The sequence below is a fragment of the Theropithecus gelada genome, chromosome 4, assembly GCF_003255815.1.
Source record: "Theropithecus gelada isolate Dixy chromosome 4, Tgel_1.0, whole genome shotgun sequence".
NCBI classification, from domain to species: Eukaryota; Metazoa; Chordata; class Mammalia; order Primates; family Cercopithecidae; genus Theropithecus; species Theropithecus gelada.
Window position 1 is genome coordinate 28695213 of NC_037671.1, and position 23270 is coordinate 28718482.

Genomic DNA, 23270 nt, shown 5'->3' on the forward strand with positions numbered 1-23270 from the left:
TATTGCATATTGCTTGGAGGGTTGCATATTGCACATTTCAGCATTTTGCACAGACCCAATCTTCCCCAAGCAGAGCTTTATGCTCTGAAATTCTCCTTTTCTCCTCTCCTTTAAACCAAACCTGCCAGGGCAGAATCAGAAAGGGTGCAGTATGTGGTTGAAGAAAGATGATGCACATCACAAATCAGGCCAGTTGCCCAGAGCTTTTCCCTTTACAGCCATCAGGCTTAAATTAAAGAAGCTTCAGGCTGGCATCACCTTACAATGGGATGTCCTGAGCTCAAGAAAATTTGGCAGTATGCAACATTTTTAGCTTAGATTCGTAAGTCTAGAGTCCTGGGAAGTAGCTGAGGGAAATCAGAGTGATCTTACCCAATGTTTAAGTATCTAGTTTGAGAACTGTCCATTGGCCAAGACAGTCCTGTTATTCTATGTCTGTTTCATTGCCAACACCTCATAGCTCTTCTGCTCATGTGTGCTGCAGTTAAGTACTCATTTTGGTTCTAAATTGTCCCATGGAGACAGGTCCATAATCAAACAAACTCCAAATGGCCCCTGTGTTAGGCCATTGTTGTGTTGCTATAAAGAAACACCTGTGACTGGGTAATTTATAAAAGAAGGTTTCATTGGCTCATGGTTTTGCGGGCTGCACAAGCATGATGCTGGCATCTGCTTTGCTTCTGAGGAGGCCTCCAGGAGCTTTTACTTATGGTAGACAGTGAAGCAGGAGCAAGCACATCACATGGCAAAAGCAGGAACAAAAGAGAGAGAGCCGAGGAGGGTGCCACACACTTTTAAACAACCAGATGCTGGGAGAAAGCATTCACTATAGCAAGGACAGCACCAAGGGGATGGTGCTAAACCATTCATCAGAAATCTGCCCCCATGATTCATCACGTCCAACACTGGGGATTACATTTCAACATGAAATTTACAGGAGACAACATCCAAGCTATATCAGCTTTTCATTGACTTTTTATGCACTGAGATGACAGCCAAGTGTGGAGGAAGCTGGTGAAACAGTTTGCACCCAAAGATTTGAGTTTGATTAGAAGACAAAATGAGTTCAATGAAATTTTGACCAATCGATTTCATTTTTCTTCCCTAAGTCATAGAGGTGACTTATACTTTCCAACAAACAGATTTTGGAACTTGATAGTTGATTTTTTAAATGACTTTTTACATTTCCCTAGAAACTTCTGGGTGTACTAACTTTTAGGAACTTAGCTTTTTAAAAAACGACTTCTACATCCTGAGCTCTGATATACTAAGCGTGAAATCACGTTATTGCTGCTTTAATGGATTTTTATTGAGCAATGGACATAATCATGGCAATACTGTATTAAAGATTTTGTTCTGAGGTTTAGCATCAAATGCTTTACTTAAGAGATGTAACTTATTAAATGAATTCAAATTGATCTGAATAAGGATTGGCACATTTAAAAACTGGCTGAAGCATGACTAATGAGTGAGTTAAGGCAGAATGACCAATCAGAAGAGAGAAGCAGAGGTCTGCACATCTTGTCTTATCCTGATTCCTAATTAATGTTCTGGACAAGGAAGGAGACAGCCTATTATTAAAATCAAATTATGGTACTGAATTTAGAGGTGCTGCCAACGCCAGGCAGGAGGAAAGATTTAGCTGTCTGGATAGGATATTTTTAGATAATATTTACTTTTGTTAAATGTAAGCTAATATTTCTGGCTGATGTTAAATCACATACTAAATTAGAGCGGGAAACTTGAACTTTTATAAAATAACACATTTAAATCTGAGACTATGGTGAGGTGGTAAATTAAAGAAAAATAAAAAGAAAGAGAAATAAGTTTTCCTGTATTAGGCTGACTTGTCCCAGAGGCAGCAATAAGCACAGCCCAGACCCAGGAAAAGTCTTGATAATACTATCTAATGTGCTCTGGAGACTCTCCCAGCACTCCCTCAACATACGGAGAAGAAAAACAAATTTTCCTTTATTTTATGGAATGAGTTTATAGATTCCTGTTCTCTATAACTAGTGACTTCGGGTATTCTGTTTTATCTAAGAAGTACAACAAAGGTCATAAGAAGCCTGAGTAGGCCTGAACTACAGCTGCCTGGGTACCATAGTGAAGGTTAAGAGATAAGCCTGTGCCCAGGCAAACCTAGATAATGGACACCTGGGTTGCTTGGTAACAGTTATGTGCAATCCTAAGTTTGTCCTGCCTCTGTATCCCTGCTTTCACGCCACTGTAAGCTTGCTTCAAGCTAGCCCATCCCCTTTTGTAAAGTGTATGTAAAAGTCAAGTGCTGTCTTTATTCCGATCCCAGTCTTTTGGACGTGAGTCAGCTGGGCCTGAGTGCACTTAATACTCTTCTGTTTCAACCCGAGGTCACTCTCATCCTCCTAAATCCCACAACAATGGCAGACAAAGAGAATGATATGAGTTTAAGCTTGTCCCCATCCATGATCCTGGTCTTGGCTCTCATATTTCATGCCTGGATTAAAGCAGCTCATATCTGCTTCCTTCTCTGGGTCTAGGCATTCATCACTGTGATCCAGGCCAACCTGACGCTCGTCTGGGCTCAGTCCTCAGATCTCTTCTCTTCTATGTCCACTCTCACTCGCGGTAATCTCAACCAGTCTCATGGTTTTGAATACAAGCTAAAGGCTGACCACCATTGATTTATATGGCTGACTCAGACCACTTCTCTAAACTTCTTGGATACACTTAAATGTGTATCTCTACTTGAACTGCATGCCTAATATACATTTTCAACATGTCTCAAAATGAAATTCTGACCTTTCCCCAAAGACCTGCTCCACTACTGGTCTTCCTCAAGCTTTCAAGTTGCTCAAGGCATGACACTTGAAACCATCTTTGATGCCTCTTTCTCTATCACTCCACATCTAACTGGCAAATCTTATTGAACACATTTAAATTACATTCTAAATCTGATCATTTCTCACCCTGTTCCAAGCCATGATTATTTCTCAACTGAATTGTAAGATGCTTCCCAGCAAATCCCCCTATTTCCACTCCTGTCTCTTACCATCTCTATGAAACACAGCAGCCAGAGTGATCCTGTTATACTATGAGTCAGATTATGTCATTTTTCATATCAAAAACCTCCAAAGGCTCTGTCTCTGAGAAAAAGCCAAAGTTCTTACACCACCTGCTCACACCCCAAGTCATCACCTTTCCCATCTTATCTCCTTTTATCTCCTCCCCAGTGCTAGTCTTGCCACACTATTGCCTGTCATACTTTTGGTTACTCTGACATGCATGTATGTGCTGCCACAGGTGCTTTGCACTTGCCATATCCCTGCCAATATATTTTTAACCCTGGTATGCATTTGATTTACTTTCATCTCTTTCAGGTCTTTATGAAAAAGCCACCTTTTAATTGAGGCTTTCCATTTCCATTCTATTTAAAATTGTACCCCCCAACTTGCTATTCTATATGCTACTTAATTTTTCCTACAGAGCATTTAACATAGGTAACATGTATATTTCACGTTACATATGTAAAGCAGTCAGTATTTTACTTATCTGTCATATTTTCCTTCCCCTCTTCCATCTCCTCTTTCCAAATCAGCTCCATGACAGCATGAATCTTTGTCTGTTCAGTAAATAGAACAGTGTCTGACACATAGTAGGCACTCCATAAATATTTGTTAAATGAATGAACGCATGAATAAATGAATGAATGATGTCAGTCGCCTGTGCATGGATCTACAAAAGTTTAAACTCCTATTTATGGCTTTCAAGCTCTTGCATCATCTGGTCCCATTCTCTCTCCCACTCTAACTTCTCTCCTCCACTCCCAGAACAGCCCTCGTCCTCCCTGGTGACTCTCTATGGCTAACCTATTGCTATCATGTGAATTTCTATCTCGGTGCCTTTGTTCTTACATTTGCTAGTCTATAATGTCTTCCTCTCTTCTCTCTGCCTCATTTCCAAATCCTATCCCTCCTTCAGAACTTACCTGAATTCTTATCTCCTTCCTCAGTCTCCTCCAATATCCTGTCACATTGCTCTGTCTCTTTTTCTCAGGGTTAAGGAGATAATGTTGAATCTTATTAGTTAACGTATATTTCAGATATTTCTTTTTCACTCTTCAATTACAATTGTATACTCCTAAAATCATGTACCATCTTAATAATTGTTTGGGATGTCCCATAGTGTGTAGAATGTTATTAGACATAGTAATTACCTGACAAATAATTCTCAATTGATAATATGGGAGGGGGTTCTAAATCTTTTTTGGAATAGCATATGGCAATAATTTCCAGGCAGGAATGAGGATCTCCTTTAAAGTTTTTTTAAAAAAGAACTGCTGGCCGGGTGCAGTGGCTCGCGCCTGTAATCCCAGCACTTTGGGAGGCTGAGGCGGGCAGATCACAAGGTCAGGAGATCAAGACCATCCTGGCTAACTCGGTGAAACCCTGTCTCTCCTAAAAATACAAAAAATTAGCCAGGCGTGGTGGTGGGCACCTGTAGTCCCAGCTACTCAGGAGGCTGAGGCAGGAGAATGGCATGAACCTGGGAGGCGGAGCTTGCAGTGAGCCAAGATCGCCTGGGCGACAGAGCAAGACTCCATCTCAAAAAAAAAAAAAAAGAAAAAGAAAAAAAAAAAAAAGAAAAAAAGAACTGCTAAAGAATGATTTTTCCAATAATTTATTAAATAAAAAAAAGGAAGCTGCAAAATAGTATATTGCATATGGTCCATTCATCAAAAAACTAGATAGATGTGATATATGTGTGTGTACATATATACACATATACTTGTATGCTTAAAAAGTTTCTGGAAGGATCTATAAGACTCTGTGAATGGTAGTTACCACTAAAACAGGCAAGGGAGGGACTCACACTCTTGACTCTGCTCAATTATTTGCATGTTTTTCACCATGGGCAGGCATTATGCTAAAATTCTTCATTAAGAATTGTTTTAAAAAGTCACAGACTTCCTCTCCCACCACATGACAGTAGTTGTACTTTGAATCTACTGTTTGACAGTAGTTGTACTTTTGAATCTATTGACAGGAAGTTACCCAGTAATGATTTTAAGTGATTTTGCATTTTACAATCGCTACTGCACCTACAAAGGTTTGAAAAACTAAAAGATTATTCAATCTAAGGAGAATTCTGAGTAACTCCAAAGTCCCTGAGGAGTCTCTTGCCAGAGAATGGGAACTACCACACTTAGAATTTTAAGGCATTTGTTATTAAGACATTGTGTTCCATTTCTAGGAGCCTTGATAGCACCTTTCAGGTAGCTAATTCTCAAAAATGTTTGGATGGAGTATGAGTGCAAGTCTTGGAAAAGCAGTGGTAGAGGTAAGAAGAGTGATGAAGGGCTCTTCTCCACCTTTCAGCGATTGCTCTTCAGAATGGAAGGCATGCCCCCTACCGCTGCCATCGTCAACTGCCACAGCCCTCCTGGAGTGAATTAGGATAAAGAGGGAGGAAAAAATAAGGCCTATATTTATTTTCTTTTTTAAAAAATTCAATAAATAATTATTGACTGCCTATTATGTACTAGATATGTGCCAAGTACTTGGGGGCATATCACAAAACAAAACAAAGATCCCTGCCCTCATGGAGTCTGCAGTCTAGCATTTATTACCAATTTATCTGCATCCCGTCTGTGATCCTGTGCAAGTCACCACACCTCTCTGTGCTTCTGACCTCAGCTGCCCAGTGGGGAAATAAGCAGGACTGGCTCAGATATGGGTATGCCTGGTGTTCTGTAGATGTCAACATGACACCCACCCTCAACCCACAACCCAAGCAGTAGGTAGGGCTGGAAGTAAATTGGAAAAGGGCAGAGGGATTTGAACCAGGTCATCAGGGGTGCTGTGGCGGTGGTGGGCAGGGCCCAGGCTGGCTACATGCACTGTTGCTGTTATTGCATTTCAGTGGTTGCCTTGCTCGCTAGGTCCTTGGCCTTCTCCACAGCTGTCAGTGCTGTCTCCTTTGCCTTCCCTTTGGCTTCCTTTGCTGTCCCAGCAGGTGTTTTGGAAGGTGCATCATCTGGCAGCTTGGCCAAGATATATTGAAAACTCTTCACAGTTACAATCATGTTGTTTTTGAAAAGAGCATGACCAAGTTCCTGGATAGCTCTGGAGATACTAGATAAGCTAGAGAACACCCAGGCTTCCCTGAGGATTTCGGACTAGTGCAGTTCTCAGAGTTCACACAGTAAATACATCGTTCCTCCACCACCATCAGCTTGGCATGGTTGATGCTACAGGTGAAGGTGGTCACTTCTGATTCTGTGGGTGCCCGGTAGAGTCCTCCAGGATGGACACTGGGTGAGCATCATTGGCAACAAATAGCCACTCAGTCTAGCAGGACATCCCATTGGTCTTGGTCAGGAGTCACTGGGAGAGGAGCTTCTGGGCAGGGGTCACCTCCTCATATTCTATGTTTTTGGTCAGAACATGTTTGCTATAGGAATTTGAGCACCAATGTCACAAGGCAGTGAACATTTGGTTTCAGAAATTCTGGAGCCTGTTCTGGCCTGGGAATACTTCATCATCATTCCAGCCAGGGTAAATGAGCACCCGTGCAGCTTCAGGGCATGGAGCCCAGTGGGAAGGGGTGTGTGTGCAGGAGATTGAAGGGGAGCTGGGTTGTGGGTTGAGGGCTGGCAGGGGCACTTGCTCATGGAACTCAGGCTGTGACCAACCTGCCACTACTGCCTGGAGCAGTTGTCAGGCACTAGGCTTATATCTCTTGGTTTATAGTCAAAGGTAGAGAAAATAGATAGAAATGAACTATATAAGCGTGAGTCCAGTGAAGTGAAAATTGGCAGTCTTAGAGTTGACTCAACTATCATGAAGTTTCTATTTCTTTAGAGGAAATTCAGACTACTGAGTTGGAGGGAAATCCACATAGTCTTTTTCTAAAAAGAGGCAATTAGAAAAGGTAAATACCACATCTCTGGTATGCTCTATGGCACCAGATTTTTTTTTTTTTTGAGATGGCATCTCCCTCTGTTTCTCAGGCTAGAGTAGTGCAGTGACGTGATCTTGGCTCACTGCAAGCTCGCCTCCCGGGTTCACACCATTCTCCTGCCTCAGCCTCCCCAGCAGCTGGGACTATAGGCGCCTGCCACCACGCCTGGCTAATTTTTTTGTATTTTTAGTAGAGACAGGGTTTCATCATGTTAGCCAGGATGGTTTCGATCTCCTGACCCTGTGATCCGCCCTCCTCGGCCTCCCAAAGTGCTGGGATTACAGGCGTGAGCCACTGCGCCCGGCCTGCACCAGATGTTTTACTTCATAACCAAACATGAAGCAAATCAAATTCAGGATGAGATACCCAGACTTTATAGAGCTAAGAGCCTGGTTTTATGGAAAGAGCTCTGGTGACAGATATGCTTAGATTAAAATCTTGCTTCTTAAACAACCTACTTCAATCTTTCTAAATATCAGTTTCCTTATTTGTTACATGCAGATTTTTTTTGACCTTATAAGGATGTTGTGATAATTAAATGTAATAACATATAAAGTATTGAGCCCTCATAAATGGTCTTTATTATAGTTTAAAAATTAAGAAGCCATTATGTCTCAAACAAATATGCCAAGCATTCAAAAATTCACTAAAGGTTATGCTTGCAAAGAAGCATAATGTCTTAATGTCACACAGGATTTGATTTCTAGTCTGCTGCTACAGGCATGCTTCAAGATTCCCTCATCATTAATATTTGAACTTAGAGCTACAGAGGCCCCAAGAAAGTAGACGAGCAGATACAGTGGAATATGTGTGCCATTCATTCTCACTGGTATACACTCAGAGATGGAAAAATTAGGCAAATGATTTTTTTCCTGATTCTCATTCTTATTTGAGCCATAGCCAATTTTCTGATAGGTAGAAGCATAATTTAGCACACTGATGTTTAGTTCATCCTAGGCCAATTTCGAGCACGGGATTGTTTTCTCTTGGAGTAAGTTTGCACAGCAATGGACTTAGGCCCACGTCTTTCAAGGTGAGTTGTTACTTGCTTAAAGCTCAAGCTGACCTAGCTTTCTATTAAGATAGAACCTCTCATAATGAAAGTGTCACAGAAAATAACTCATGGCTCATCTTCTAGCAAAGTGTATCCCCATCAGACTTTTTACTGGATTCTGTATAGTGTTTATGTTTAAGGGACATAATTGGACATGTAATATGTCCAAATGTATAAAAATATAACCTGTGTTTTAATTCTGTAATACACATTTTTGGTGCCAAAATAGGGATAATGGGTTTTCAAATTCATTTTAAATATTTAAAAAAACTGTATTTGCAGAGAGAGGAAGGATGGGGGACTAATGTATCTTTTAAAGCAAAAATCTGTTGTATATATTTTCAGATTATCTCGCTCCCTCTTTTTCCCTGTGCAGCCTCCTTATATGGATATGTTTAGAGATATTCTGTAGCATTAAAATGTTGTAAAGTCACAAAATTCACTCACATTTCAACTCAGATGTGCAAAGAAATCTATCTCGTCTATTTTGCCCAAACCAATCTTGTGTTTCTAATTTGTGGTTAGTGCAGAAATTTTTAACTTTTAGTCCTATATTGTTTAAAGTTTAGTCTGATCTAATAATGTAAACAACTTCTTTGGACAATGCTAAGTCTCTCTATGAAAGGAAAGGTTCAGCGTCAACACCTTTTGCCTTCATGGAAACATGAGGTTTTTCCTATACCCTATGACAGTACCCTATGATATGAGCCCTCCAAGCCCTCCTTGGTGGCTGATATGCTAAATGAGGGCTATAAAATAATTTCAGAAAACCTTGACTCAAACAAAGAACCCACATTTCAAGCTTGTAATCTTTATAAAAGATTTTTATCTGTTTTGCCTGTCAGAGACTGGTAGTTGTTGCTGCTATCCTCCAAATAAGTAGTTTTCCTCACATGGTAGGATTTTATTATTCTGTCCCTTTGAAGGTGGGTGTGGCCAGGGATCTGCTTTGGAGAATACAATTTTAATAAGTAAATTATTTACTATTCTTTCTTTCTGCAATGACAATCAGGAATGTGGCCAGATGGTCACTACTTTGTCATTCCATGTCACCAGAGTATAGACAACATGAAGTAGACCTGCCAGCTAACCCTTGATTCTCATATAACATGAGTGAAAAATAAACCTGTGTTGTGTTAAGCCACTGAGATTTAGGAGGTTTGGTTCCTATGACTCATCCTAACAGAGAGGCTGACATGCAATTCCTTCTGTGACCAATACTAATTTTCCCCCAGGCAAGTGGGCTCCTCAGCCAATTTAGGCAAATATGTAATCAGAAGAGCAAAATAGTACAGTGTTTTAATAACTTTCAGAATTAATTCCTGTTACAAGTACAACCATTTTCCCTTCTGCATTTCAGATGAAGATTTTTGACAGAAATAAAGATGGTCGGTTGGATCTAAATGACTTAGCAAGGTGAGTTACACGGAAATGATATCATACATTCAGAAATACCTTCCTAGGGGCCTGATGACATCATATATTTCCTTTTGAGACTGGAGATCAAGCCTCACCTGGAGTCTAAAAGAATAGGCACATCTTACCAAATAAGCTGAGTGATTCTAAATCTTTTAGGGTAACAGATTCCTTCGTGAAGATAATAAAAGTTCGTCTCTCCAAAATGTACAGCGCATAACATTTTCACAAATTTTATGGATGGGTCATGGGAAAATCCCCCTACCCTTAAAGGCAAGACATTTATAGTCTCACCTTGTGACTTCATGACAAAAATGTCCCAAATCCCATTCACTGGCTCTGGGAACGTTGAGCAGTTATTTCAGGACACAGGACTACTGAGCCAGACGCCAGATGCACTCTGTGGTCTTGAAGTGTTGGTGTATCCTCAGGGAGGCACCAAGTGCCTGAAGGCTAGAAGTGGAGGAGGACAGGATAAAAGCAGAAGTGGCTCTGTGTCCATAAAAATGTTGTCTTGAGAGTCTGGTGTTGTGGCATGTGATTGGTGTGTCAGTATGTTTTGTTAAGTCCAGCTGATCCCAAACAGCATGGAGTTGTCTACAAAAAAGAGAAAGACATTCTGAGCAAATAGTCAGAGTTGAAATTGGATCTGGAATACACAGATACACCCGTTATAGGGGAGCAGCTATATATAATACCAGGTACTTCAGGGCAGCGCTTGATGGTAATTGTAAATGGCGCAGCAGTTACAGGCTGCAGTGCAGTAGCAAGTATAGCTGGGAGGGAGGAATTCCAAGGACTGAGGCAAATTTTTAATGATGAGGAGGTAACTCGACAAAGTCACAAGAAGATGTTGGTTTCATCTCTTAGTGGACATTAACCTGAGCCCAGAATCACCAAATCCCATACCAGCTATCCCCTTTCTTGGCAGCTACCTCAGCCAGGTTTTGATATCTGTGAAAGGGGACTCACCAGGAAGAATATCTCCTCAGTAACAGCCAGGATGTTGACCTCAGTAGACTAAATGGCCTTCTATCTGTGCCTCATAGGAATTGCGAGGCAGCCTGTGTGTCCTCCTTGGCTACTTTTTTTAGGACCTTCGTTCTAATTTTGGCCACATTGATATAGAAGAGTCACTGAGGGACCAGCCAAAGAGGGACAAAAGTGTTTCTCCATCAGGCCTGGCACAGAAGGCATCTTGCCTCTGCTCCCTGGATCCCATCTGGTTCTCTTGGTCAATAGAGGCAGGGTTCCTCTCAAGTAGAGGTCAGAGAGCTATGTGAGAGAGCCAATCCCAAAGCAACCAAAGAATTCATTCAATAGATGACAATCTAGATGAAAACAAAAGCTTGCAATCTCGTGGTTCCCTTCACCAAAAGCATCTATTCATCCATGCGCTGATTCAGTTGTGCACACCTCAGAGTAGTGAGAGTTGAGGAGCCCTGTGTGCCCTGAGAGGCTGGGGTTAATAAAGGGCTCAGAGCGACTGCTCTCTGCCCTCTTAGTCCATATCCAATATGACCTACCTATGTATACAATGCTAAAATAACTAACATCATGCACAGACTGTAACTTATAAAGGCGAAATAAAAGGAAAGCAGTTAATTATACAATAACGCACATTTTAGTGTATAAGTGCTTGCATACAATCATAGTGAAGATATAATGAAGTGACACATGCTTTCACCTGTGTAGAATTATAAATGGGGCAGCTGAGATGCTAACTGATACAATTGTGGCACTTTGGTAAGTCAGGTGCTGTTGATATGATTTCATGAAATAATAAATAAGTATTGACAGAGTTCCAAATGAGACAAAATACATTCATCTCTCAACATAATTCATCTACCATGTGGAAAATTTATGTAAGTAGTAAATTATGCAAACCTTGAGTTTTTATGCAAATAAGAATTCAGTTCCAAGCACAAATAATTAAAAGCAGGATTTTTACAGACATGATTGCCCCCCTGGACATTTGAAATTCAAGTGAGACATGGGACAATTCTTCATTCTGTGGAAATTTCCATGTAATGCCAGAAACCTAATATCCCTGGCCCTATGCACAAAATGCTAGTTGTGCCCCCTCTATCACTGTGATAACTAATAGGGCCTTCTGCATATGTCCAAACACTCTGTAGAGGCGGGTTTGCTGTGGTCCTGCTGGTAGGGCGGGGACTATGCCTTAACCCCTTGAATAACTTCTCACTTGGTGGAGTGTTGTGCAATGAGGGGGATTCAATGAGTAGTTGTGAATTGATGGAGTTACAGTAGCACTGAACAAAGATGCAAGGCAGCAAAATCAGTTAGTACAGTCTTCCCTAAGTATCCTCTGGGGATTGGTTCCAGAACCTCCGCAGATACCAGATACCCAAATCCTCGGATGCTCAAGTCCCACAGTTGGCCCTGAAGAACCCACAGATATGGGGTGCCAAGTGTATTTCAAAACCAGTTTGATATGGAATTTGAAAATGAGAACTGTGGTAAGCAGAATAAAGATGTCCACATCTTAGGCTGAGTGCGGTGGCTCACACTTGTAAACCCAGCACTGTGGGAGGCCAAGGCAGGTGCATCACTTGAGGTCAGAGTTCGAGACCAGCCTGGCTAACATAGTGAAACCCTGTCTCTACTAAAAATACAAAAAAAAAAAAAAAAAAAAATTATTAGCCCGGCGTGGTGGTGCATGCCTGTAGTCCCAGCTCTTCAGGAGGCTCAGGCAGGAGATTCGCTTGAACTCAGGAAGAAGAGGTTGCAGTGAGCCAAGATTGCATCACAGTACTCTAGCTAGGTGACTAAGCGAGATTCCATCTCAAAAAAAAAAAAAAAAAAAGGTGTCCACGTCCTAATACCCAAACTGGTGACTATTTCATGTTACAAGGCAAGAATGAATTAAAGTTGCAGATATAATTAAGTTTGCTAATCAACAGACTTTAAAATAGAGATTATTCTGGATTATCCACATTGGGCCCAATGTAATAACAAAGATCCTTTAAATATGGAAGAGGGAGTCAGAAGGTCAGAGTCACAGAGAGATTTGAAAATGCTCGTTGCTGGCTTTAAAGTGGAAGAAGAGGCTAAAGAATGTAGGCAGTCTCTAGAACCCGAAAAAAGGCAAGGGAAGGGATTCTCCCTGAGCCTCCAGAAGGAATGTGGCCCTGTTGAGAGCTTGAATTTTGCCCAGTGAGATCAATTTCAGACTTCAGCTGCAAGTGCTGTAAATGATTATGGTCATTTGAAGCCACTATGTTTGTGGCAGTGTGTCACAGCAGCACTAGGAAACTAATACAACAACAAAGAGGCCTTAAAACATTTGCAGATAGGAATTTTCTCTCTCTACTTTCAGCTCTGAAATGCAGCTCAATTCCTCTACATAAAAGCACCTCCCAAGTATATGTGCTGTGACTGGCAGCATGATTTAGGCTGCCCGGGGCCAGCAAATAGTAAGAACAATATTCCTTGCAGACTTCCAGGATATTCTATCTTCTAATTGGCTCAAATTAATTCCCTCTATTCTGAGCATTTGGAGGAGGAAAGATTTTCCACATAGTTGTATTACATTTTTTCTACTTTTTCTATATATCCTCAAGACTATGAATACAACATGAATCTAATGTTGAATCTATTGAAACTGACTGTATCCTATTAAAGTATAATTATAATTATACAGAAAAGACAGACATATTTGCTTTCTAAAACAAAAACAAGATTATTTTAAAATTGAGATATAATTTAAGTACCATAAAATTTACCCTTTTAAAGTATACAATTTGGTAGATTTTAATATATTCATAAAGTCCAGTCATCACCAGTATCTAATGTTAGAACATTTCATTATGCCAGAAGGATACCCAGTACCCATTAGCAGTCACTCCCCTCTTCCTCCTCCCACAAGACCCTGGCAACCACCAATCTACTTTCTCTTTCTATCGACTTACCTATTCTGGGCATTTCATATAAATGGAATCATACAATATGTGCCTTTCCTATCTGGCTATTTCACTTGGAGTAATGTTTTCAAGGTTCATCCATGTTGTAACTTTATCCCTTTTTATGGCTGAGTAATAGTCCCGTGTATGTACATATCACATTTTGTCCATTCATCAGTTGATGTTCATTTGAGTTATTTTCACTTTTTAGAGATTATGAATAATGTTGCTACATGTTTTGGGTTAAATATGTGTTTGTGATTCTCTTGGTTATATATTAAGAAGCAGAACTTTTGGTTCATATAGTAATTTTACATTTAATTTTCTGAGGAACTGCCAAAATGTTTTCTAAAGTGGCTGCACCATTTTACATTCCCACCAACAATGTATCAGGATTTTAATTTCTCCATATTCTAATTAGTACTTGTTATTGTTTGCATCTTTTTTAATCATAAAAAAGAAGATACTACTTCACATCTAGTGGGTGTGAAGTAGTATCTCATTGTGATTTGCATTTTGAATATTTTTTATGTATTATTGGCCATTTGTATGTCTTCTTTGGAGAAATGTCTGTTCAGATCCTTTGTGCAATTAGAAAATTGGGTGATTTGTCCTTTTGTTATTGAACTGTAAGAGTTCTATGTATATTCTGTTTACTAGACATTTCTCAGATGTATAATCAGCAAAAACTTTTTTCCATTTTGAGAGTTGTGTTTTCATTTTCTTGATGATGTCCTTTGAAGCACAAATGTTTTTAATTCTCATGAAGTCCAATTTGTCTAATGTTTTTGGTTGTTTGTGTTTTAGATATCATATCTAGGAAGCCACTGCCAAAATCCAAGCTCATGAAGATTTACCCCTTTGTTTCCTTCTAAGAGTTATATAAATTATAAAGTTTCTGTTTTATGTAAATCCATTTCATGTTAATTGTTTAATATGGTGTAAGGTGGGGGCACAATTTAATTATTTTGCATGTAGATATCTACTTGTCCCAACACCATTTCTTGAATATTTTTCCTTACTGAATGGTCTTGGCACCCTTTCTGAAAATCAATTGACCATATGTATGGGTTTATTTCTGTACTCTCAATTCTTTTCCATTTATCTACATGTCTGTCATTATGCCAATACACACTACCTTGATTCTGTAGATTTGTAGGCAAATTTTGAAACAAAAAATGTGAGTCCTCAAACTTTGTTCCTCTTTTTCAAGATTGTTTTGGCTATCCTGGTTCATTTGCATATTCACATGAATTTTAGGACCAGATTGTCAATTTCTGCAAAAAAGCCAATTCAGATTTTGATGAGGATTGTTTTGAACTTGCAGATCAATTTGAGGAGCATTGTCTCCTTAAAAATATTAAGTCTCCCAATGTATGAACGTGGGATGTTTTTTCATTTACTTAAGTCTTTAATTTGTTTTAACAAGGTTTTGTAGTTTTCAGTCTACAAATTGAACCTCTTTCATTAAATTTTTTAAATATTTTATTCTTTTTGATACTATCATAAAAGGATTAGTATTCCAAATTCCACTTTTGGACTGGCCATTGTTAATGTATAGAAATGTCATTGAATTTTTTATATTAATCTTGCATTCTGCCAGTGTGCTGGATTTGTTTATTAGCTCTAGTAGTTTTTTGTTGGATTCCTTAGGATTTTATATATACAAGATTGTATCATCTATAAAGAGATAGTTTTACTTCTTTCTATTCTGCCAATCTGTGCTTTTAATGGAGTATTTAATATGTGTATATTTAACGTGATTACTGAGAAGGTAGGATTTATATTTGCTATTTGTTTTCTCTTTGTCTTAAGTTTTAAAAATTCCTCTATTCTTCCATTACCGCTTCCTGCACGTTAAACAGACATTTTCAAATGTATTATTTTAATTCCCTTATTTTTCTTTTGCTATTTTTTTGAGTTATTTTCTTAGCGGTTGTCTGCTAGATTACAATTAACATTTTAATTTAGATCAAATCGAATTGTGGATTAGTAACAACTTAATTTCAATATTATACCCCAAATTTTACTTCTGTATAGTTCAAATGCCTTTCTCCTCCTTTCTGTTGTTAAAATTATATCCTTATATATCGTGTGCTCAACAACATAGATTTTTAGTTATTGTTTTATGAAATTGTAATTTAAATCAGATAGCAAAAAAGTTACACACAAAAAAATACATTTATGCCGTATTTTATATTGGGTTATATATTTACTGCTTCTGGTGCTCTTTATTTTTTCATGTGGATTTACGTTATTGTCTAGTGTCCTTTAATTTCAGCCTGAAGGACTCCCTCTAGTATTTCTTATAGGTCATGTTTTTGGTGTATTGATGATTTTTGTTGTTATTTATTTGGTGACTTTTCTGAACTAATTCTATGAAGTCTATATTCTTTGTCAGGTGTGTCCACTGAAGTCTCTGCTAGGTTAGTTCAATGGTCAGTTCATGATTGGACAGAGATTTTCTAAAATGTCTTGGACCAGTAAGTCGCCCACTCTCTTGCTAACGGGCTCTGTGTATGTATTAGGGCAAGTTAAATGCTACAGTCATTGTTCTAACCAAGATTCAGCTATTTTGGGGGCCGGGTGCGGTGGCTCACGCCTGTAATCCCAGCACTTTGGGAGGCCAAGGCGGGAGGATCACGAGGTCAGGAGATCGAGACCATCCTGGCTAACACGGTGAAACCCCATCTCTACTAAAAATGCAAAAAAATTAGCCGGGCCTGGTAGCGGGCACCTGTAGTCCCAGCCACTCCGGAGGCTGAGGCAGGAGAATGGCGTGAACCCAGGAGGCTGAGCTTGCAGTGAGGCGAGATCGCACCATTGCATTCCAACCTGGACAACAGAGTGAGACTCTGTCTTAAAACGTGGTGGCTCACGCCTGTAATCCCAGCACTTTGGGAGGCTGAGGCGGGCGGATCACAAAGTCAGGAGATCGAGACCACGGTGAAACCCCGTCTCTACTAAAAATACAAAAAATTAGGCGGGCGCGGTGGTGGGTGCCTGTAGTCCCAGCTACTTAGGAGGCTGAGGCAGGAGAATGGCGTGAACCCGGGAGGCGGAGCTTGCAGTGAGCCAAGATCGCGCCACTGCACTCCAGTCTGGGCGACAGAGCGAGACTCCGTCTCAAAAAAAAAAAAAACAAAAAAAACAAAAAAAGATTTAGCTGTTTTTTTTCAGAGTAAACATTCCCCAGATTGCTGCAAGACTTTGTTTTCCAGAGCTCTGGGAAAATTATTTTGACTATTTTTTCCAGTTTTCTCATTGCTTTATGGAGGAGAGAATTTCCAGAAGGCCATACTGTGCATTTTCCACCGAGATGAACTTTTAAAAGTCTGTGGTGACTACTAATCTCTACGAGTTTTTCCCAATTAATTTCTCTGTTTTTGTGATGTAAGAAGTTCTGTCTTTCAAGTACCTATTCTGTTCTGCAGGAAATTGTCTGTACTTTCCACACACCAGGGCTATAAATTTTCATATAACTGAGAGCTGAACGATCCTTATGTGGATTTTTTTTTTTTTTTTTTTTTTTTTTTAAATTTAGGATCCTGGCTCTTCAGGAAAACTTCCTTCTCCAATTTAAAATGGATGTAAGTAGTGACATTTCTATAGATGGGTTTATGTCATTGCTGTTTCTCTACGGATTTGAGCAGGAAAGAAGAAGGGAAGGCATCTATTTGCTCTACTTTATAAATTATTTAGAAACAGACAAGGCTCAGTGTGGAATCAAGGGATCTTAAAGGTCATTGACTCAAAGTTTACAAAAGTTGTCCAGGACTCTGGAAGAATTGTACAGCTGAATTGTCACATTGCTGGACTGACATAATGTTTTTTCCTTACACAGGCTTGTTCTACTGAAGAAAGGAAAAGGGACTTTGAGAAAATCTTTGCCCACTATGATGTTGTAAGTGTGCCTCTTTATATTGTGCTGGCCATCTTTGAGTAGGAAACTTGTTTAGCCCCTACGTGGAACCATCTTACCCAACAGACCCTAAACTTACATGATGAATACCAATCCCATCTGTGTGTTTCTAGGTCAAGGTACCCTCAACTTCTCTATAGACCTTCTGAGAATAGAGTAAAAAGAGCCAAAGGAGTACACATGGTTGAGAAAAGAAAAAAAAAGATAACTTTATTTTTGGCTCCTCGGACCCAAACTACAAGTTTTCTCCTTCTTGTAGGACTAAGAGTTCATTTATAATATCATGCATAAAAACATACAACCCCCCAACCCAGTATTCAACCCAAAGAAATAGAGGACAAGTCATACCTATTTATCATAAAAACTATTTTTCTTGTAGAACCAATTATTTGATGAAAAGGGGAGAAAATAAAAATTATAAGTACAAAGTATGGCAAAGAGATTAAATTTCCTAAGGACATGATAGTATGATGTAAGAAGGAAGAAAAGTAGAAAAGCAGAAAAAAGTTGGGAAAGATTATAAGGATGTTTCCCTGAAACTAATCAGACTAGATAATTATGTGTCATGTTCTGAGCAGAAAACAGCATCACCTGGGAGAGGCAGTCTAGCATAGAGGTGGCTAAACATGTGACTTCTGTGACCAATTACCTAGGTTTGAATCATGGCTTATTACCTATGGGACCTTGGGCAGGTTCCTTAGCCTCCCTGTGCTTTGTTTTCCTTATTCGTAAAATTGGGGTGATAAGGATAATAATACCTACCTTCTGGGGATGTTATGAGAATTAAATGAATTCAGGTTTAGAAAGCTTTTATGAGAGTGCCTGATAAGTACTATGTAAGTGTTTGGTAAATACACTAGGGAATGGAATTTTTAAAATGATATGTGAAAGGCTCAGGATTAAGAAATCACAAAGAGAGCAGATGAGTTATTATAGTGGAACTTTAGAGAATAAACAAATACTTTAATATGTATTGTATTTTATAGATGTTCATATTTGCATGTGTTATAAAATGGGAATAAAGGGTCTCATGTACAGAACAAATGATAATTCTAACATGTTCATTCAATGTAGTCTTCCTGGATTTAAAATAAATATTTTAATAATCACCATATCATTGCCAAATTATAGGGCAAGATAAAAAAGTTTCAACCTATACCTCAAAGGATTAATATTATGTACAATTAACATTTATCTAAACTGAAGCCTAGGACCCAGGAAGCAAATAAAGTCAATATATGACATATGACTGCAATCTACAAAAGCCGAGGAACTCAAAAGTATGACTTCTCATTTGGTTACATGGAGCAGTTTTCAACGAGTTATTTTAATTCATGTGGAACATTCACGTCCTGCATGGAGAACATAAATTGGAACATGCCACTTCTAAATCTATTTGCGGCCACACAAGAATACTGATACGGTTTATTTATCTAATTTATTCCTTTGCTTTTTGGCTTAAGAAAATGATTTTTAGGCAATTGGATCTTTTCCTTTTCAGAGTAAAACGGGAGCCCTAGAAGGTCCAGAAGTGGATGGGTTTGTCAAAGACATGATGGAGCTTGTCCAGGTGAGTGCAGGTTCTTCTTATTATGAACTGCGGTTGTCATTTTGATTGATTCCATTGTTTATGTATGGGAATCAGTGAGACTGAAGGTTAATGTCAAAGATAAAATCTAGAGATGCAGTTTATTTAATAACCTTTGAATTGCTATAAAACCCAACAAACCTCCCTCACTTTCTTAAGATTGTAGTTTAAATTACTTGAAGTTATCATACAGGTATCTTTTTACCATCATTTAAAGGCCAGCTATTTTACCGAAGGACCGCAGTGCCACTGAATATCTTTCTGTTCTATTTTTTGGTTACAGAAAGTCCCTTTTCCCTTTAGACTTGGTTATTAGAATAACTAAAACATTTAATTGAATTTCATGTAATAAAACTGATCTTCAGAATTTTATACATATATATATATATATATATTTATTATTTTTTTTTTACTAAGAGGCTTATCTAATACCTAGCCTAAGATGGTTGTTTATGGGTTAAGACATTGCTGAGGTTGGGGCGGATGAAATTTAGATTATATTTATATCACACAGCTGTTTTATGTAGGATAGACAATGTTTAAAAAATTTCCTTTGAGGTCCTGTTGAACTGTATTGACCAGCTACATGATCCAGTTCAGCAGATCATTTCCAATTCTTCCATTTCCATGGGATTGTGTAGACAATGAATTTAGTAGTCTTGTATCCTCAGGGAGTTTTTGAGGTTTGTTCAGAACACAATGATTCTTTTCTGGTCAGCCCAGATGGCAAAAAATTAGAGTAGCAATTATGAACTGTTTGTGGAGTTCCAGACTTCTTTGAAAATCCGATTAACACTATGGAGCCTTGCAGCTGAAAAATGTCCAGATATCAATTTTTGCATGAATCTCCAGAAAGTTTGTGTACTGTGATAGAGCAGGCATGGATAAAACCCTCTCTGACGTCTAATTAGCCTGATGAGACGTCTTCTGTGACTCCCTTCTTTTGTTGTTCTCATCCCAACGGGTCCCTTGCCTCTTCTTTTCCTCGTTCTCTTGTTGCTCCTGTTGGAGATTTTACAGGCATTTGCACAGCCAGAATAATTGATGGGTATTGGTGTGATATTGCTTTTTATATTGATTGCTAGAGGAAAATCCCATTTCACCCATTATCTATTTAATGCCAGAATGGCTTCTGTAATAGAAACTGAGCAGTTATCTATAGGAATATTAAAGTTGCATGGCAGCATTTGCTGAACTAGAGTTTTAATTTGCTTTTGAGAGAATGAATGGGACAGTTTTTTGAGAGCTGCCTGGTCTCTTATGCATTGGATCCAAGGGCAGTGACTGCCTGAGTGTAGAGCCTGGGGGCTTTGGAACCTTACTGCACTCTACCCCACCACCCTCCACAGAGGTTCTGGCCTTCTGCTCTTCCATGGCCCACACACACAGCCCAGCTGTGAGTGTGGATGCACAGTCACAGTGAGTAATCAGTCATTAACCAAATCAACCTCCCTTCTTCTTTGCTCCCCCTTTTCTTTAGTCTCAAACTTGTGGGAAACAATTTTTTCTCAGGTCAGAGGTGTCATTTGTTGCTGAAAACAGTTTTGCGGCATCCCACGTCTTCGCCAGGCTGTGGGAGGCAGCTGGGCTGGGCTGAGGGATTAGGCTCTGCTTGAATCAGAATACATCTGATTTACAGAATTTGAAGCAGTGGTTTCCAGAGGGGCTGCCTTGGTTGGGGGTGGCTGCTGCTCTTCCTCTTTGGTAACCTCATTTTAGTTCTTCTCCCTTCTTTCTCTTTTCCATCGCTATGAAAAGAACTGGAATTTTTTTTGTAGATGAGGCAGTGTAAAATGGGAGACAGTGCTTTGGACTGTGACAGATCTGAGCTTTAATTCCAGATCAGCCATTTATGAACTGTATATCTGTGGGCAAGTTACTCAATCTCTCTGATACTTGTCTTCTCATCTGTTATATGGGCACAATATTTACGTCCCAAGGTTGTGTGCTGACTAGAAATAACATAAACACTGATCACAGACCCTGGGATATCGAATGATTCCCAAAAGTAATAGTCTTTGTTATTTTCTTAGAACAAAGCTGGTGTAATATTTGGAGTACATTTCTAGCTTGAGAATAGTTATTGAAAGAGAATTTCATAAAAGGAATCAGCAGCTCAATGCATGGCTATGCCATTCTACTGGATATTCCTGTCCAAAACAATAATGTAAAAAAAGCCAGTACAAAAGAAAACTTCTAAAAGATAGGTATGTCAGATGGCAATTAACTAACATATTTTAGTATGCATAGCTTGAACATTTTTGCTTCCTTTCTGATTATAAAATTATCTCTGCATACTATAGAAAAATGTTGAAAATAAAGGCAAGTAAAAGTTAAGAAGCTGACGAGAATTCAAGCTAAGAATTCAGATTCTAGGCTGACCCCCGGGGTTCCAGGCCTGATTTTACCACTCCCTGCCATGAGACCTTGGGCAAGTTGTTTTGCATCTCCAAACCTCAGTTTTCTCATCTGGAAGATGGAAATTGTCATAGATCCTACTTCCATAAAGTTGCCATGAAGATTACAGAAGGAAAATCTGAATAAGGCAATTAATATTGTGCTACTTCACTAATTAATACCATGGTAATAAATTATTATTAAAAACAGAAAACATTGGCTTTACCACATATTGATCTGGAAAGTGATATAACTGTCATAACTTTAGTGACTATGATACTTGCTATTTCCATATGATTTTTCTAAGAGAAAGCCCAGATATCTGTAATCAGTGTAATTTTACTGGATCCCTTCGTAAAAAAATCATGATTTTTGAATCTGGATAATCTTAATAATCTTCAATAACTCTGCCTTTCAGTTGTCATTGAGTTTGGCAATGGTTTCCAAAGGCCAGTAGGAGGAAAATCCAAACCAACAATGTAGCAGACAAGACATTTTTTCCAGAGAAAATGAAAGAGATGGGAAAAATACTAGACCATGCAAAAAATTAGTTGGAAGCAGAGATCAGCCTCATTCTTCAATGGATTTATATCACCTCTATGGGAAGGTGAAGATCCTTGCCCCTTTTTGCCTCTCTGTTTCTGTGGAGCTGCTGGGGCAGCACAAAGGCACCTCTCAGTGTAAGCATCAGGCCAATCTGAGACAGAGCTAGTTCCTAGGGACCTAGTCAGACTGTGGTCAGTAATTCAGAAGGAATTTATTGGGATTCTCCAGATGATTTGTTGAGCTAAAACATATGTACACAGTAGTTCATTATTAATGTTCTCCTCCGATAATTGAAGGTGCATACACTTACTGTGTCTTTCCTAGTCTTTACTGGACCTTCCTTAGTCTTCTAGGTTTCTTTAAAAATACTCACCATATAATTTGTATGCTGTAGTCAAAGGATGACCAGTAGTTGAATTTCACATTTCTTGGCTTTATAAACAGAGTCTTTCCTGTGACTTTTTTCTTTATTTTCATTTTATAAAAAAGGGCCATGGGAGAAGTAAACAAATCAGTATTTGGAATTTATTTTAAAAGACAGTGTCAGAGAGCATATACCATGGGGTCAGCAGGAACGTGGCCCAGTTACAAAGTCTGGGTCAGGGTTTTTGGTGTTTGCAGTAATAACTCTGAAGTAAGCTTATCTTATAGTCTTTTAATTCTTGGACAATCATATATGATGTATATATTGACTTTACATGAACAAGATTATTTGGTTATCAAAACACCTCATTCCCCAAGCTCTGAAAAATGGCACCCAAGTCTTTCCTCTGTCAATCTGATAAGATAGCAGGTCCCTGAGGAATAAACACGGTTTCTTTTTTTCCAACAAATGTATTGAGATATGATTGACACTTAAAAAAGCACTGTATATACCTAATGTATACAATTTGATGCATTTGGATGTAAGTATACATCCATGAAACCACATCATGATCAATGACATAAACTTATCCATTATCTGCAAACATTTCTCTAGCCACCCCCTCCACCTTTTTTTTTGTCTTTTTGTTTTGTTTTGTTTCCTTTTATGTCAAGAACACTTAACATAACATTTACCCTCATAGCAAATTTCCAAGTATACAATATTGTTAATCATATGCACAATAACTTCTGTACAAGATTTTTGTTTGTTTGTTTTTGAGATGGAATCTCACTCTGTTGTCCAGGCTGGAGTGCAATGGTGTGATCTTGGCTCACTGCAACCTCCACCTCCTGGGTTCATGTGATTCTCCTGCCTCAGCCTCCTGAATATCTGGGAATCACAGGTGCACGCCACCACACCCAGCTAATTTTCATAATTTTAGTAGAGATGGTGTTTCACCATGTTGTCCAGACTTGTCTCAAATTCCTGACCTCAAGTGATCTGCCCACCTCAGCCTCCCAAAGTGCTGGTATTACAGGCGTGAGCCACTCTGCCTGGCCTACAAGACTTTTTAACAATCCGTAGCTCACTCAGAGCAGCATAAAAATCAACACAAA

At 39.0% G+C, this 23270-nt stretch overlaps 1 protein-coding gene across 1 annotated transcript in view; it reads left to right on the forward strand.

Moving 5' to 3' along the window:
• SCGN (secretagogin, EF-hand calcium binding protein) overlaps positions 1–23270 on the forward strand; it is a 49947-nt gene that overhangs the window by 20851 nt on the left and 5826 nt on the right. Inside the window, exons 7-10 of the mRNA XM_025382958.1 lie at positions 9357–9412; positions 16880–16925; positions 17180–17239; positions 18759–18827. Coding sequence (XP_025238743.1) covers positions 9357–9412; positions 16880–16925; positions 17180–17239; positions 18759–18827 — 231 coding nt within the window. The remainder of the gene's footprint in view (positions 1–9356; positions 9413–16879; positions 16926–17179; positions 17240–18758; positions 18828–23270) is intronic.